Here is an 18,601-nt window from a genome sequence, read left to right as displayed (position 1 = left end):
TCCTGACCTTTTGGATCCACTACACTGTATGGTTTATGCCAGTCCAGCTGATTCATGATAACACTGAATCAGCTTGTTATCATGTCCGAGGAAAGGCTAATGATCAATATGGAGGATTAATAAAAGACAGGTTTGTGCAAAACAATGCTTATATTTAAAAATGTGTTTTAAAATATTACTCATGCAAAGGTGTGTGATTTTAACCATCTTCTCAGTCAGTACCAACACTACTAACCTGTGTATGTGGCTGAGGTTGGGCTTTATGGTGTCACCTATATAAAACCCAGATATAAGTCTAAAGTGGGTATTACAAAAATCTGTTCAGATTAAGCAACACATCTAGGAACTTATGTGGGCCCCACGTTTAGCTATTGTGGTCCATATCAAGCTTATGAAAGCAAATAACATGAGGTCAATATGCAAGCCACAGACAATCCTATCTGGACCCATTTCTGTAAACAGTGTCGATATAGAATAGAGATGAGAAATATTCTCCATTGTTCCAAAGTGGGGAAATTCGTGTGTACCAGCAGCAAGTTAAAGATGAACTGGATGGCTCCCAAACTAAAATTATTCAAGTGTAATTTGGCATGTGCTGGATTTAAACTCTTATTATTTAGACCTTTTAAGAGCAGAAGATATATCTTCTACTAGCTGAATCTAACATTAAGGTGTTTATTTTACCTCCAGAAAACAAGCTGACCATCTTTGACTCTAAAGAACGTTGTTATGGACAAATAAGAGGTGAGAAAGAAGTGAGTGTAATCCAATTAAATGTTAAAACCTCTTGCCATCAGCTACGTGCAGCTCAGGCAGTGCTCCGCCCTCAACGCGCACGTGCGTTCCGTCTCCGCGGCTGGCACAGCTTCTTATACGCATGCGCTAGAGGTAGTTCGTAATGCCATCATCCTCCTCATCCTTTTCTGCTGGACTGTTACAGACTGAGGTCAGTGGGACCCGAAGCTACTATCGGACCGCAGAAAGCAAGGACTCCCACGGGGAGACAGTGAGCTTCAGCCGGACACCGAGCCGAAGAAACCCTGCGGTGAGTGAACGTCTCCCGTCACTGCGTGCTGCGGTGTGGCGCCACACTGAAGCTATTTCTGAATAAAAAAAAAAATGGTGGATATTTTTCTATTATGTTACGGAATACAGCTTGTTTTTTTTTTTTAAGCGACCGCTAATTAGCCAGGTAGATTGTGGAGTGTTTAGCTTCGCGCTCGGGCACCGCTCCGTCCACGTTACTCTCTCCACTGCGGCAGAAGATCACGTCTACCGGCTTCACAGCGGCGCTCCGTCCCGACGTAGCTTTATTCCGGGTGGCGTGATGCTGCCCGCATGGCGCTATTTTTACATCCACATGTGGATGGAGAGGGTAAGGGAGGGGGGGGGGGATCCACTTCACAGCTGAGCATCCGGTCCGGCGCGGTCCTCCTTAAAACCGACCTGACGATCCGGCAGGAGGGATTTATGATGCGTTTGAAGAACACTGAGCCTGAAACACAGAAAATGTTAACTCTATAATCTCGCTTTTAGGTTAAAATTGATCAAATTAAAGTTTGTATAAGCAATATTCCACTTGATCATTTTAAAGAAAATTAAAAACGACAATTTTAAGTATCTGCTTGTGCTGTTTTCAGCAATAAAATAAGGATTTCACAAATGTAGTTTTTAATTTTTAACCTATAGATGAACAGATTCCCATCAAAAAGCAGCTGAACAATAAGAAAATAAAAATTTGATTTCCCTCTTGGATCATTTTGCTTCTCCATTGTGTGGCCCTCCAGCCTCTGTGCGACTAATTTGCATGTTGGGTTGATTGGATCTTTTGTTGCCATTGTTTTCCAACCTTTTCACTCACTTCCTAAATTGTGCTTTAAACTCAATGGTACCTTGAAGACCCACCAGTGTAGCTTTTTGGAAGTCCTGCTAACTCTGTGTGGGTGCTCCCAAAGTAACAAAACCTCTCTCGGTTGAGATTAAAACCAAATTACTACAGATTTATCATTGTAATTTGAAATGTTTATCAATTTAAGAGATGTAATGTAACATAATTTTATTTTATATTAAGACTTTCATTCCATTTTTATACCTTTTCATCAAATTCCTGGTCAAGGAGGCCAGAGTGTGATCTACGTGGGTTTAAAAAAAATCAACAAAACACATAGAACAGGACAATGAATGAAACATAAAATATTATTTTAATATATTTAGAGAGCCACAGAGCCCTGATCTAGCACATGAAAACCAATTCCATCTCAATATGACTGAACTTAAAAGTCCAACCCCTTAATTTTCAAATTTTATTTTAACATGAAAATCTAATTGAGAGTAAAAATCTCTTTCACAAGAGAATCCTGGCCAACACTGGCAGAAGCAATTCATCGTTAAAGTGTAACTCATGGTTAAAAAAATCTTCCTAGATGAGTCATAAAAAATTAGTTTAGTACAAGAGTCAGGACCAGTTCTACAGGGGAGACACTGGCCCCCATTGGCCCCCATCTAGAACCGCCCATGGCTACATGTTCTTACAGTAGATGACAGGAAATTATTTTAAATCATCAGCTGCTGAAATGCGTTCATGTAAATCGACGCTTGTTTCTAAAGAATATGGTGTTGACTCAGAAAAGTTGCAAGAAACACGTCAACTAATGTAATTTGAAGAAGATTTACTAAAAATAAGCCAAGCTGCATCCATTAACTCCAATCTGATTCGACGTAAAGCCAGTTGCATGTAGTAATCTGTAATGTTTTGAGGATTGGCTTTGATTTCCTCCCTGGCTCCAGCAGTTCTTCTGGTCGTTCGCTAACCGCTTATCTATCTGCTGCACAGCGGCGCACGAGTTCAACTCGCCAGCTCCGGGAGGTCAGACCTCAGTGGAAAGATCGCATGACTGCCACACGCGCTGAACTCGCAGGGAATCCATTGTCCCAGAACCGGACCGAGTCGCTTGTTTATTAATAGGTGTGTAACCAGGAGATATTGTCTAAAAGTGGATCAGAAAGTGAGTGACTGCTGTGTCATTTTCGGCGCCCTTTGCTTTGTGCGCGGCTTAAATGTTCCTGAGAGTGTTGGGCCCTGAACCCTGACCTTTTCTGAATGTCACGGTGTAAGTTTAAAAAAAACTACACATCCCAATATCTGGCCACAGATTTGAATTATTTAAAATGACCTTCACGTGACGTTCTGTTGCCCCAAAGCTGCTGCTTCTCCTGGTACTCTGAAATTTGTAATCTCGATTGTTAATCTTGAAGTTAAAGCAATAGACCTCTTGTTTGAAACAGGAAGCACCAAGTACCGTATTTTCCGCACTATAAGGCGCACTGGGTTTTAAGGTGCACCTTCAATGAATGGCCCATTTTAAAACTTCATTCATATATAAGGCGCATAGAATAGACGCTTCAGTTTGGGTTGCCGATTTGTTCTGTACTCTATTATTACACATCCACATTTGTAAAGAAGTGGTCCCGAGTACTTTACATAGTAGCTGCTCCAGTCATTGTTTCACTCACGGTGTTGGTGTTGCGATATTGTGTCCAACTGCATTCTGGGTAACACAAACCAACCAACACGCTGCCACCACAGTCTCTGTCTCTCTTCGCCCGCCTCCCCCCGACTTTAAATGCATTATCAAACTTTATAAACAAACCTGCGATCTGACAACTATCCCAGCATGCACTGCGCACTTCTTCTTCTACGGGGGATAATGAAGTCGGCGGCTGCTTACCGTAGTTGCCGGACCTGTTGTGTCTCAATATTGGTCCACATATAAGGTGCACTATCGTCTTTTGAGGAAATTGAAGGTTTTTAGGTGCGCCTTATAGTATGGAAAATACGGTACATGGAATCTATTTTTTTATTGTGTTGCATCAGTCATATTTTTGCAACCTTACACTGGACTGACTGCACCCTTTATCTAAAATAAAGTGCTTTGTGCAATCTTTATTGTTGGATCTAATCTTTATTATCGCAGTTTGAAAAGATGCATTGTTGCCATGCACGATGCAGCCAGTGGCTTAAGTGTTGAAATTATCTGGAAAATCAGTTTTTTGTCTTGCATGTTTACATCACAGGTTCTTCACATGACTGGTAAAGTTGATGCATCTGACTTGGTTTCTTGATGTATTTAAATGCGTTCTGCTACACTAATTGAGGTTTGCCTGGTTTTAAAACATTAAAATCCAACAGAAAAAGCAGCAGAGCAGGTTTACTTTCTCGTGACATTTGAATCAGGTTTAAAACTTGTGCTCACTCATTCCTTGAAGCAATAAAGCTAATGCTGCTAATGGCTTTCTTCCTCTTTTTGTGTGACTCAATGACTTCACTGTCCTGTGCTTGAAAAGCTGCAAATAACTTGGAAACTACTTTGAGCTAAATAATTTTAACAGTATTTTTATGCACAATGGGAAAATTTCTTATGAAGTTTGGCTGCAGTTTTCATATAAAAAATTTGAGGTAACTTTTGCATCCCGCTCCGGCCTGAATGAAGCATCTGTGACGTCTGAATGAATGCCCTCATTGAGAACTCCTCCAGGATTTGCCCCACTTTTACTGGCACCCACACGCTATCCTGATGCCTATCTGCACTTCACCATGGAGCCGTGGGACCGCCTGGGGGAAACGGCAGTTCAGCTCTAATCCCACTGCGCCGAGGCTGCTTCACGTTAACAGTGGACCAAAATTAATTTTACCCATTAGCAAGATTTCAGTCTGAACACAGACACTGGAAGATTTACTGTGATTATTGTTGTAAAACTGAAGCTGCATTGTAGCTAGTAAATGGTTAAATATTAGTGCAAATTATTTGACCTTTTCCTCTAATTCCAGATATTTTCCAAATCAGTCACTAAATATGACTCGTACTTTACATTTACTGGTGCTGACATTACTAGTTGAAAGCTTTCATACACTGGGACAGATTGAACTTTGCTTTTGCAATTGTACTTTCTGGCTGATCGCTGATTATCAATCTTTAAAAAGCCTGACCTGCTGATTCTGATCTTTTTTTTTTTTTTTTTTCCAAAATGTTGCTAAATATAGCAAGAAAGTTGCTGAGTTGGCAACAGTGGGAGGACTATCGTTGACTGCAAACATGCAGACATGCCCTGGTTTGCCGATCTATCGGTCAAACCTCTCCCTGCAGAGCCGACGAGGACAGTGGCTGAGGTAGCTAAAATTGGCTTCACATGCAAGTATCGGCAGATCACAATCTTCCAAAATTAAGAATATTGGCCGGCGGATAAATTGGTGCACTCCTACTTTGGTTTGCTTAAATGGACCTCTAGCAAGTTAAGCCTCAATCACATGCTTTTATTTACTATTGCAATGTTTGCCGGTTTTACACACATTTTACACAAAGATTCTCAGTGAGCTCCCATAAAAAATTCTGCCAAGCTTTGTGTGGTGATGGGCTCAGATCTCACGCCTCAGTCACGTTAAGACAGCTAAAATCGGCCTTCTATCACCTTAAGAACATTTCTGGGATTAAAGGACTAATGTCCCAGGAAGCTCTAGAGGCAGACCTGTGAAGACACAGTTGAAGTAATCAATGTGAGTAAAGATAAATGCATGGATGAGTTTCTCTAGATCTTGCGGGGAGATTTTGCCTTCAGGTGATGGAAGGCTGGCTTTGTAACTGTCTTTATGTGGCTCTGAAAGTTCAGGTCTGGGTCAATCACTACACTCAGATTTCGAGCCTGATTGCTAGTTTCTTGCTGTAATGAGTGACTGTAGATATGAGCGCATGCAAACTTCTGACCAGCATTGCAGGTATGGAAGAGAATGTTCTTGGTGTATTTTGTGTCGCCACATTCCTGTCCAGTACAGGAAGCCTGAGATGGGCCTGAGGTTGAGGCTCTTTGCCTGAACACACTGCTGCTTAAGTTAACAGTGAAGTGCAGGAAACCGTTGGAGGGGGGTTGTTTTTGTCAGACGTTGATCTTGGAACAGATGTGTGATCTGCTGCAGAAACTGAACTCGTGTTTTCCCTCTTTGGTTGTAGCCGGACTCTGACCGGTCAGAGGTTTACTCGGGTCCGCTGGAGCGTTTGCTTTAAGCGCCTCTCTATGACACAAGCAGACCAACAAGTGAGTTCCAGGTTTACTCGGAAGCCCCTGGATGACCTTTTTGCTGCGTTACTTGCACTTCTCAGAGGTCACACTGGATTAGAAGGCAGCTCTGTCATTTAGTAGCCTCCAGCACTCACCGTTTTAGAGGGGATCAGTTGCTCTGTTGGACGGGGTCTAGGTTTTGTACTGAGTGATTGACTTGACCTCAAGTGCTCTCAGCTGAGTAAACACACAAACTGATACTCGTAGCTGATATCTGAGGTAATTCTGCGGTTTTATCCAGCCGGTGCTGTCGTTTTATGGCTGCCAGAGTAATGCAAACATTTTATTTTTTTCTTAATATTTAACGAGGAAATGGAGTTTCCCTCGTGTTTGTGTTCATATCTTGCTGTTTTTAAAGGTTAAATGTGACTATTTCAGGAGAGTCGGGTGCTCCTTTGTGTTCCTGTACATGACATGGGGTCGGATCATTTTCATGCTTGTCAAACTGGCCAGAGGTGGTTTGAATGTGACGTTTCCATTTTGGAAGTTATGACTCGTGTGTCCCTGGCGTCCCGTTTCACTGCATGTGTGTTGTAATGCAAACCCGCCGCAGAGCTCCTCAGATGAAATGTAGCACATGTTTGCGTTCAGCAAACTTCAGGCAGAATGAGGTCAAGTTCATGCTTCATCTGTATGTGTTTCTTCACTTAGTTACCACATTACTTGAAAGTAATGTGATGTAATGGATGAGGATGAGTTTGCACCACATTCTGAGTGAAACCAAAAACCAGAACTAACCTGTAGTCAGGATCCCCTCCCCACAATTTTTTTTTTATTTTTCTTTTTGTATTCTGTATGCTGCACACAAACTGTATTATAACGGAGTTAAAATTAAACTTTAACATGCTGTCAAAATGCATGTTGCACTCTTCTGGTCATTTTCCAGGTCTAGATAAATATGGAAACATGAAATTAAACAAGGAAAAATAGATTTTGTCAATTTTTTTTTAAAGGTCTTAATGTGAATAATTAAGCAAATTTATCTGCTTTTTGAATTTCTGCACCATATGTGGGCTTTTTATTTAGCTTTTTCAGTCTTAAAACTAAAAAAAACAACTAAACCTCAAATCAACTTTTTCTTGCAGATAAACTATAAATGTGGTTTTCAGAGTTCAGTGTTTTGTTACTGTACAAATTATATCACGTTCAAGTAAGTTTTGTTTAATTCCGTGATATTTTGTCTAACAGTCTCAGTGCTGCCACCTATGGGTTTAAAAGAGGCTACTGCGTTTGAGTTTTCCTATTGGTTGGTTGACGTTTACATCACACAGCCCAGGTCAGGTATAAAACCCATCTCACTCAGACACACGCCACCTGGGGGTGAGTCAGGAGTTGGAATTTTTTTATTTAATTTTTTTATTTAGGGAAAAAAGTTGCTAATGTCTGAAAAATTGCTAAACATAGCAATAGTTGCTAAGTTGGTGACGGTGTTTTAATTTCTAATGAACATTTAACAGTGTAGCTTGTAAACATTTTAAATATCCTAAATAAATAATCAAAACAATGGATAAAATTAATGATGAAGTCTCTCTAAACAAAATTGTCCTTCAAACAAATGGCTAGTTGGGACCAAAGTACCAGACTGAGGACTTTTGTCGTCCATTTGTTGGTGAAGAGGAAAAAAGAGAAACAATAAATCATGCAAATGGAGTTTGATTTTAAAATGTCAAGTATAGTATTTCAGCTTCCCAAGCTGCATTTTGTTGGGAATATTTTCGATAACCTCCATGGGGAAAAATCTATCATTTCAAACGATCTGATGATGGATGCTCTTACCTCCATATCGGCATAAAGATGTGACTCGTTTCTGTCCAGACCTGGAGGAGGCCTGCATCAGGCTGCAGACCTCCTCCAGGTCTGCAGCCTGATGCATCATGACACCAGGTCTGTGAACGCCTCACCGTCATGGCTGAAACTCTAAGGAGGAAAGAAGGGGCTGAAAGCTAAGCCGTGTTATGAAACGGAACATGTCCTCTCTGAGGTTACAGCTAATGCTAATGTTTGTTTCTGTGCCTTTTAGTTTCAGTTCTGTGAAAATGGTTGTTTTCAAGCAGAAATCAGCACATCGTTTTTTTTTAACTAGTTTCTCCTTGTGGTGAAGATATAGGAAGCTAAATATTTGGCTGATGCAAGTGAAAGCAAAGGCGTGTCGTCACACTGAGGTGTCAGCGTGTTGCTCTGCGTAATGATTGTCAGAGCTCGCTTGTTTACCGCCTGATCTGAGCTAAAAGCCTTGTAGGGTGCTTGACCCCTGGTTGTTAATTAGCTCTCCTTTCCACATACAGCAGTTTATTCTCCCCTGCTGGTTGTAATTTATCCAAGTTTAATCTACAGGGAGAGGTTATTTTGGAGTATAGAATGCCATGTAAGGTAAATGAACCAAACAGAAGCAGAGCTGATGATCATAGCAGCTGCATGTGACCTAAATAAGGGGAAAAAGGATATTTTGATCGAATAGGCTCTGGCATTGTGCTTGCTTATCCACTGTAACTGTGTGATAGGTTACTAGGACAACAAAACTGGCTTTTTTTTGTCTTCTGCAACAGAAATAGCTAAAATAATGTCAACACATTCATATTATAGAGTATCAGGGCTAAAATTGTGACCTCAGGGTACATTTTTACAAATTAATACAGACGTTTTGAGATGGTTTTCACGTATGGAAAGAAACATCTAAATTTAAAGGCATACATTTACAATTTGTAAACTAGGACATTCTCTGCCATGACGTCAGAAATTAACTTCTTAAATTTATCACAAAATATTTTCAGTTTAATAAAGCCATGTCCAGCTGAATATTTAGAAAATAGACATTTTTATGCATTTTTGTGTTTCATCCACAGAACAAAATCAGTTTCATCATTAAAAATAATAACTCCAACCCAACTGAAGATTTTGGCAAACTGTTTAACTTTTCTGAATCCAAACCCATGTTTACTATATGTACAGGTCCTTCTCAAAAAATTAGCATATTGTCATAAAGTTAATTATTTTCCATAATGTAAAAATGATAAAAATTAAAATGTCATATATTTTAGATTCATTGCACACCAACTGAAATATTTCAGGTCTTTTATTGTTTTAATACTGATTATTTTGGCATAAAGCTCATGAAAACCCAAAATCCCTGTCTCAAAAAATTAGCATATCATGAACAGGTTCTCTGAACGAGCCGTTAACCTCATCATCTGAATCAACAAAGTAACTCTAAACACCTGCAAAAGATTCCTGAGGCTTTTAAAAACTCCCAGCCTGGTTCATTACTCAAAACCGCAATCATGGGTAAGACTGCTGACCTGGCTGCTGTCCAGAAGGCCATCACTGACGCCCTCAAGCAAGAGGGTAAGACACAGAAAGACATTTCTGAACGAATAGGCTGTTCCCAGAGTTCTGTATCAAGGCGCCTCAGTGGGAAAGAAAAAGTGTGGCAGGAAACGCTGCACACGAGAAGAGGTGACCGGACCCTGAGGAGGATTGTGGAGAACGGCCGATTCCAGAACTTGGGGGACCTGAGGAAGCAGTGGACTGAGTCTGGAGTAGAAACATCCAGAGCCACCAAGCACAGGCGTGTGCAGGAAATGGGCTACAGGTCCCGCATTCCCCAGGTCAAAGGTCAAGCCACTTTTGAACCAGAAACAGCGGCAGAAGCGCCTGACCTGGTTACAGAGAAGCAGCACTGGACTGTTGCTCAGTGGTCCAAAGTACTTTTTTTTTGGATGAAAGCAAATTTTGCATGTCATTCAGAAATCAAGGTGCCAGAGTCTGGAGGAAGGCTGGGGAGAAGGAAATGCCAAAAGGCCAGAAGTCCAGTGTCCAGTACCCACAGTCAGTGATGGTCTGGGGAGCCATGTCAGCTGCTGGTGTTGGTCCACTGTGTTTTATCAAGGGCAGGGTCAATGCAGCAGCTATCAGAGGATTTTGGAGAACTTCATGCTTCAATCTGCTGAAAAGCTTTATGGAGATGAAGATTTCATTTTCAGCACAACCTGGCACCTGCTCACAGAGCCAAAACCACTGGTATTACTGGCCATGGTACTACTGTGCTCAGTTGACCTGCCAACTCTCCTGACCTGAACCCCATAGAGAATCTTTGGGATATTGTGAAGAGAAAGTTGAGAGACGCAAGACCCAAAACTCTGCATCAGCTTAAAGCCGCTATCAAAGCATCCTGGGCTCCATAACACCTCAGCAGTGCCACAGGCTGATTGCCTCCATGCCGCCTTGAAGGCTGCAAAAGGATTCCTGACCAAGTATTGAGTGCATACCTGAACGTAATTATTTGAAGGTTGACTTTTTTTGGTATTAAAACACTTTTCTTTTATTGGTCGGATGAAATATGCTAATTTTTGGAGACCGGAATTTTGGGGTTTCATGAGCTGAATGCCAAAATCATCAGTATTAAAACAATAAAAGACCTGAAATATTTCAGTTGGTGTGCAATGAATCTAAAATATGAGTTTAATTTTTATCATTACATTATGGAAAATAATGAACTTTATCACAATATGCTAATTTTTTTGAGAAGGACCTGTATGTATGTAGGTATGCATATTTAATATTTTTAAACAATGTGGCAGTCATATTAGTAGAATAAAGACACAATTTCTCCAGAAGAATGAAAAACGTTCTTTTGATTGGGGGAAACTTGTAGTGTTATCAGGATTTGATTGCAGTAATTCTGCTGTATTCTTTGATACAATTGTGCAACAACAGTTTTTCTAAATCCTCCTGCTGAAAATAGTTTTACACTGTTCCAATTTGAAGCGCAATCTTATTTGTAAAACTGATACTAAACTCTAAGCTCAACTTTTCTCATTTGTTTGTGTGATTTCTGTCATTCTCCTAACATTACGGCTTTATTCTGGTAATAATCAACCCATCAAGTGTATTTGTAGCCTTGATTTGAAGGAAGGCCCTGTTTCAGCTGTTTTGCAGTTTTCTGTAAGTTCCAGATTCTTGGCTTTATTCTTGCATTATTTCAACTTTATTTTCATGTGACTTCATTGAATTGCAATTCTAGTCTTCTCTCATGATGTCTGCAGAAACAAAACTTTGTTCAGAGGGACGAGAAAATGTAAAACTCATTTTGTTTTACAGCTGACTTGGATAAAATATTAATAAATCAGAATTTAGGAAATATATTAAACCTTTGCTTCATTGTTTTTCCACACAGGTGCTGTTTTGAAGCCTGATCCGAGCTCTTCCCCCACCAAGTCGAGTCCGTACGCCGCCGCAGTCGTCTGCTTCGCCTCTGAGCCATTATGCCTCCAGCAGTGGGTGGACCTGTGGGATACACCCCACCTGAAGGGGGTTGGGGCTGGGCCGTGGTGGCGGGCGCCTTCATCTGCATCGGCTTCTCCTACGCCTTCCCAAAGTCCATCACGGTCTTCTTCAAGGAGATCGAGGTCATCTTCGACGCCACGCCCAGCCAGGTCTCCTGGATTTCCTCCATCATGCTGGCCGTCATGTACGGCGGAGGTAAGACGTCCAGGCGCTCCGACACCGAGAACCCACAGCTTTTCAACCAATCGGGTTTATCTGTGGAACACATTTCATCGGTATGGCAGCTCAAAGTGCTTTACGTCATGAAAACAAACGCATCATTTAGTCAACAGCTGTGGAAACCAATAACAGACATTACATCAAGTGCTTTCATCAATACTCACTAAATATGTCGGTCAACGCTTCATTGATTGTGGTTCAAAGGTAACTCCAAACAGGTGGCTTTTTAAAGGAACTTTGTGTTTTGGCTGTTTTTACAGTTTTCTGGAAGTTTGTTCCAGATTTGTGGGGCATAGAAGCTGACTGCTGCTTCTCCATGTTTGGTTCTGGGGATGCAGATCAGAACCAGAAGACCTGAGAGGTCTGGAAGGTTCATACAACAGCAGCAGATCTTTAATGTACTGTGATGCTGAGCTGTTTATAAACTAATGGTATTTTAAAGTCTATTCTCTGAGCTACAGGGACCCAGTGTAGGGACTTTACAACTGGGGTGATGTGCTCCATCTTTCTGGTTTTAGTCAGAACAGCAGCTGCAAGTATATTTTTTTATTTTTAGGTGGACCTCTGAAGACTCTTGTAGTAATCACTACGACTACAGATAACCGCATGGATGAGTTTCTTTAGATCTCACTGAAACATTGGTCCTCTAATCCTGGAAATGTTCTTCAGACGATAGAAGGCCGACTTTGTAACCGTCTTTATGTGACTCTGAAGGCTCAGGTCTCAGTCCATCACTTTGGACACCCTGCCCCGTAGAAAATGTAGTGGAGGTGGGAATATTCAAATAAATTATTACTTCTGTTAATTTACACATTTGTTAGCTACACTACCAAAAGCACAAAATTTTACCAAGCAATTTTGGTCTAGTTTCTACACATTTTAAATGAGACAAAATAACTTTTTTTAAAACACAGGAGCCTGTTTTTAAGTCAATACTTTTCATATTGATGAAAAAGTTCTAGTCCCATTGGCAGGTTATTTCACTTACAGGACATTTTTTCCATGTTATAAGTGAAATAAAATGCTTGTGAAAATGGTACTTTTTTAATACTAAGGATTTTTTTTATTCTAAAGCTCCTATTTCTTGCTCATAAGTGACTTAAGTTTTCTTATTTCACTAGAAACCACATCAGAAATACTTTAATATTTTGTTTTTGCAGTGAATTGGCTAAAATGTGGAATTTCTAATAGATCTAAGTTGATTCTGGTATTTTATTTTTGACCTGCCAGTAAAACTTGTGGGATATCTCTTGCTGCAAGCTTCCCACTGTAGCTGGAATATTTTCATGAAATAACAGAAATATCTTGTCAATCATTTGTCTCATCTGGTGAGTGAGTAGATGATGAAAGTGACACTAAACATTCAGTCGGTAGGTCTGAGGAATGCCTTTCCTTAAAAAAAAAGAAAAAAAAAAAAGACGTCTTCTGTCTCCTGAACAGTCTCTGAAGTTTCAACAGGAAATTTAATGCTGGATTCATTTCGAGAGGAGAAGTATGGGGCTTTTGGGGTGAAGCAGTAGTAAATAGTTTTTTCTGGAGTAAGACTCAGCAGGTGAATCTGAGCGATCCAATTTCCCGCTGTTGGAGCTCAGATGGGATTATCCTGAGGTCTCCTGTTTTGCCTTGTCCGACAGCAAAACAGGATTACCAGAGTACATCGATTTCTTTTACTGATTTCATAAAACGGCTCTTTTTGTAAAGCATCAGGCGTGACATTTCTGCTTCTTTACCTCCTTATCTGTCTCTCTCCAGTGAATCGAGACAAAACCATGCTTTATCTCTTCTTTTTTGTTTTCATTCCCTTGGTTGGGTAAGCAGAGGTGTGATCCATGACGATGTAGAAATGCACGCTCAGGTCTGCTTGCAGGTGGAGTTGCAACACGAACGCTTGTTTGTTGTGATGTAATCCAGCTAAAGCTTCTGGACAACGAACACACGGCGAATTAATGACTGACTTATCTCAATATTTAGTCTGCTTTAACACCGGGAATAAAAACACAGCACTGCAATCTAGAGCTGTTGGGTTTGTGCAACATTAAACTGAACTCCTTCAAAACTCAGGATTTGTATAGATGCTTGAAATCCTTAAAACCACTGAACTTCATTTAGGTGTTTTCAAGGTTTGTAAAATGCTTTATATCCAAGCTGCACAGTTTTGCTTGATTTAAAAACCTAAATTTGAAAAATGTTTACAGTTGAATTCACATATTTTCATACAGATATAACAAATTTTACTGGACGATAAATTGTCCCAGACTTTATTGGGATAATCAATATTATTATTATTATTTTTTGAGACAAATTTTCAATTAATATAATGGTAATAATTCAAGAACACATTCTCAAAGATGAAGAAACTTTAAATTTAATGAATGTTTAACACTGGAACCGGAAGACATTTTAAATCTACAAAATAAATTAACAAAACGACAAATAAAATTAATTATGAAATCTCTTTTAGCAAAATTCTTTCAAAAAATGGACAAATTGAGACCAAAACACCAGACTGAAGACTTTTATCCTCTGGTTTTTGGTAGAAAGGGGGAAACGATAAATCATTCAAATGGAAATGACATTGTCCCTGTTGTAGCATGTAGAACACATTCACAAAAAATTAACGGTAATAAAATATATTTTTGTGAATTGAAACTGTAGTTTTTTTGTTTTTATCTCTAAAGTTTGGTGCTGCAAAAGCTTAAACTCACCTTGAAATTCCTTGAAAAGTGCTTGAATTTACTGTGGGGAAAAGTACAAACCCTGAAAGTTGGCAACCTAGTTTCTGAGGAAACTAGGATACTAAAAATCCTAAAAATGTAAGATGACGAGACGTTGACGAGCTTACCTTGCGCTGCTGCTGATTAATGTGAAGTTCAGTGCGTTTTAAATGCGACGTCTTGATGCCTTTCATCTGGAGTTATTTCTACAGTTCTTTGATCAAACATGTCGATACCTTAAAATCTGAAACATTTCAGTCATTCTGCTGTATTTATGTGCAGTTTGGATCTTTAGATCCTGACACTTGATTGACAACCAAACATGAAGGGCAAAAACTCAAAGTGTTGGTATTTGACATTTGAACATAATAGCTTGTTTATCTTTCAGCTCCATTTTCATATCTATTCTGTTGAAGTGAACAAATTAGGGCTGTTGTAAACGATTATTTTAGTAATCGAGTAATCTATAGATTTTTCTTACGATTAATCGAGTAATCGGATAAAAACAATTATGAAATAAAATATTGGTAAATCTTCCATAACACCAGTGTTACTATCGGATATCAACATCAGTCTATTTTTTCCACATTTGTGCTTCCCTACCAGTTACTTTTTTGTAGACCGGGGGGGCAATACGGGATATTTCCGGCTCCTCCGTTCAGAAACTCATCTACCAGCCATGTTCCGCCTCCCGTTTGTTCAGACCGGGATGATATAAGTTTATTGTGCGGTTCGTCCGTAAGCTGCTCTTACCCTGTAAGCATCAACCCTCAGCCGCCCGCCGTGTTCAGTCTCTCCGCTCACCTGTAGAAATCCTCCTCAGCTTCTTCCCGCCGTTCAACCAGCAGCTCCGGAGCAGAAAGGCTGCCGAACTCCCGGCATCGCGCCGGTCATTTTAAGGATGTTTATTGGTCCCACAAAAACGATGAAAACCCGGAATTATCACCAATTAGTAAAATCCCCACGGGCCGAACTTGAAGATTGGATGTTATGCCGCTAACACGTAGCTTCCGTCAACAACTCAGAGGCGGAAGTCAGAGCTCCGCGCAACGCAAATAATGTTCAGGCTGAAACACGGTGCGCTAAATGATAAAACATAAATTAAAGAAGCTTCGAGGCAGGTCAATTTTCCTCGAGGAATTTTAATAATCGAGGTACTCGAATCACTCGAGGAATCGTTTCAGCCCTAGAACAAATTGATTGTACTGTAAGCAGATGGCTATGATAGAAATGAAAGATTTTGTGAGGTTTTTTTTTTTTTTTTGCCTTTGCTGATGCATTGGTCTTTATCCTCCTAAACAAGTGGTTTGTAACACCTTCATTGTTGCCTAAAAACAAAAAAAATAATTTTTTACCACTTCTATTTAGTAGTTTTATTGCAGGCAACTACATGTTACTGCAGTCAAACTTACAAAATAAGCTTCTTCAGGACACGGCAGCAATTAAAGTGATTCTCATCCCCAACCTGTGCACAATAACTGCATTTAATGATATATTTTCAAAATGATCTATATTAATTTTATTATGGAAAAAGCAGAAGAGAAAATGATTAAAAAATAACTATTCTAAATGTCCAGGGGTTTCAAGCGTCATTAATGGGAACTTATAGTTGTGATAAATGAAACTTCTTTTTCACATTAATGATGTAATAAATTCCTGCCTCTTATGGATACTGTGTGAAATATTTTTTTAGCTAATTTTCAGTTTTTTCATGGAATAATTGTATTGAATTTCCACTAAAATTAACTAATCTATACCTTTTTAGAATTCTTTTGTAATTGGGTTGTAAGCCGCTTTTTCCACAAATGTTTCAATTTTTTAAATTTAAAAAATAGAAATAAAATTGTGGGTCTTTAAAGTTTTGTACAGTGGATTTTAAGTTTTAAATTTTTAGCTAAATTTAAAACTTATTCAACTTTTGCAGCTCTAAACAAGTTTTAATTTGCACAACTGAGGATAAAAATGGCTTCCCATCCTAAAATGATTGTTGACCAGATGTTTTTCAAATACTTTGGTTTTCATCCATCTTTGCTGCAGTTAGTTGTTTCTAACTTTTAGTTATCATTTGATTCTAAATACGTTTGTTTACACACAACCATTTTCTTGTGCCAGATTGCGACTCGGAAGTTTCTTATTTTTTACTTTTAATTTTTGAGTACCGTATTTTCTGCACTATAAGACGCACCGGATTATAAGGCGCACCTTCAATGAATGGCCTATTTTAAAACTTTTTTCATATATAAGGCGCATAGAATAGACACTACAGTAGAGGCTGGAGTTACGTTATGCATCCACTAGCTGGACTAAAGGGAATGTCAACAAAACAGTCCGACTCCGGTCGGCGAGGAGAGCCTTCCGCGACTGGGCCGGACGATGGTCACCCTTCTCCGTTCCCGCACAGCATGTTTGTGGAGAATGTCATGCTAAATGACCTGCAGACGACCTGATTCTAGACGGTCGGTAGGTAGATAGGTCAGTCAAACTTTATTAACAAACCAGCGTTCTGACAATTATCCGAGCATGCACCGCGCGCTGCTTCTTCTTCTTCTTCTACGTGGGAAAATTAAGTCTTAGGCTGCTTACCATAGTTGCTAGACCTGTTGTGGCTCAATATTGGTCCATATATAAGGCGCAGCGGATTATAAGGCGCACTGTCAGCTTTTGAGGAAATTCAAGGTTTTTAGGTGCGCCTTATAGTGCTGAAAATATGGTAGTTGCAAAGAAAAGTGAGTCTGTGCCACCTCATTTTTACCTTGAAGTTGAAGATTACTAGTTTCTTCAAATTCAAAGCAGAAAAAAAAAATCAATTACGTACCCTATGAGCTTTCCATACATTTTAAGTGCCAGGCATAACATGCTCAAGCTGGACTTCATGAGAATCAGAAAAATTGATTTCTTCACTGGAATCAATCTATTGATTGGATCAATAAGTTACTTTGATGTAAACAGATGTTCTGAAAATAAGCTGCATGCAGCTGATGTACTCTAAACAGCAGGTTGGATTTCTCTTTTATGTATTTTAGCTGATATTTATTTTCTGCACATTTACAATGAAGCAACTTGTTAAAACGGTTCAGTCATGCAGAAGAAAACCTGATCCAACGAGAAGGGTCTGAATATCTGATTATTTTTATCTTCAACTCAGCTGACACAAAGCAAACCCGGCTGTCCTGATCTCGTTCCTTGGCTTTTTTCCCTCTATGAACAAAGAGCGATCCAGTTCCAGGAGGAATTGGGTTTCCCTTCTTGTCTCAACACAAAGCGAGCGCTTTCCTTATTCACCAGGACTTTCTGGCTTTTTGTGTTCCTTCATTACTCCTCCTGACTCTGCAGTACGCGCAGCCGCCCCGCCTGCTGCACTTTTCATCAAGTTTGAAATTACAAGGCAGAAGAAACAGGGGAGGAGTAAAAGTTGCATAACAGGATCCAGATGTCGAAGCGTTTCATTCTGAACCTTTTCTTTATTTCATAATTGACGGTGACTCCCTGTTACGGTCATTAGGATTGCAGAAGCTACATCTGAACAGGAGCTAGACTGAACGTGTGTGCTCGCTGTTTGAGTCGCACCGCGGTTCATGTGAGGTGGCGCACGTAGACACTCTGACTTCCACAAAGCTTTTAGAAACGGCTACTCATTCAGGTTGACGTCACAGACTGCTGAGTCACTGCGAACAAGATGCTCGACATGTTGGCACACATCATTTCAGTTATGCTCTTCATATAAACAGGGTTTTTTTTTTTTTACTCATTTCTCTCCTGCCCTTTAGCAAAGCATTAACACCTACTATCGTTGTGGGATGGCTATTTAAAACCCCACATTAGACATTAATAATTCACTGATGGATAAAGTGAAACTCTTCTCTGGAACCTTCAGCGATTTATCTGCTTATGGGAAGTGAAGTCAACGAGGTCATTTTAGAGGAAACGGATTTTGTTAAAGTTGTTGTTCGGACTGTGGTATGTTAACCACAGCTATGATGAAGCTCAATTTGATTTAAAAGGACAAGCAGATGTGTCAGACGCATCATAAATTAGAAGTTCAGGCCAAATAATTCATGGTTTGAACACATAAAATGTCTTGGATTTTTGTTATTCAGCTGATTTATGATCCGTTGTTGTTGAAAGTTTATCATTTATCATGATAAATTTCTTAGTATAACAATTCTGATGTATTGTTTTCACAAATTCCAATTGTTTAATACCACAAACTGTACATATTATTTGAATTATTCTATCAATACATTTGTAAATATGATTAAATGCAGTTACTGTGA

At 39.6% G+C, this 18,601-nt stretch overlaps 1 protein-coding gene across 1 annotated transcript in view; it reads left to right on the top strand.

Annotated features, from left to right (window-relative positions):
- Window positions 1–870: 870 nt before the first annotated feature.
- Window positions 871–18,601, top strand: part of LOC103467894 (monocarboxylate transporter 1-like) — a 26,644-nt gene continuing 8,913 nt past the window's right edge. Inside the window, exons 1-2 of the mRNA XM_008414622.3 lie at window positions 871–1,045; window positions 11,285–11,589. Coding sequence (XP_008412844.1) covers window positions 11,373–11,589 — 217 coding nt within the window. The 5' untranslated portion in view covers window positions 871–1,045; window positions 11,285–11,372. The remainder of the gene's footprint in view (window positions 1,046–11,284; window positions 11,590–18,601) is intronic.

The sequence above is a fragment of the Poecilia reticulata genome, chromosome 7 (genome assembly GCF_904066995.2).
Source record: "Poecilia reticulata chromosome 7, P_reticulata-male-v2, whole genome shotgun sequence".
In the NCBI taxonomy this organism is placed as follows: domain Eukaryota; kingdom Metazoa; phylum Chordata; class Actinopteri; order Cyprinodontiformes; family Poeciliidae; genus Poecilia; species Poecilia reticulata.
Note: the sequence above shows the minus strand (reverse complement) of the source record. Positions and strands in the feature narration are given on the sequence as shown.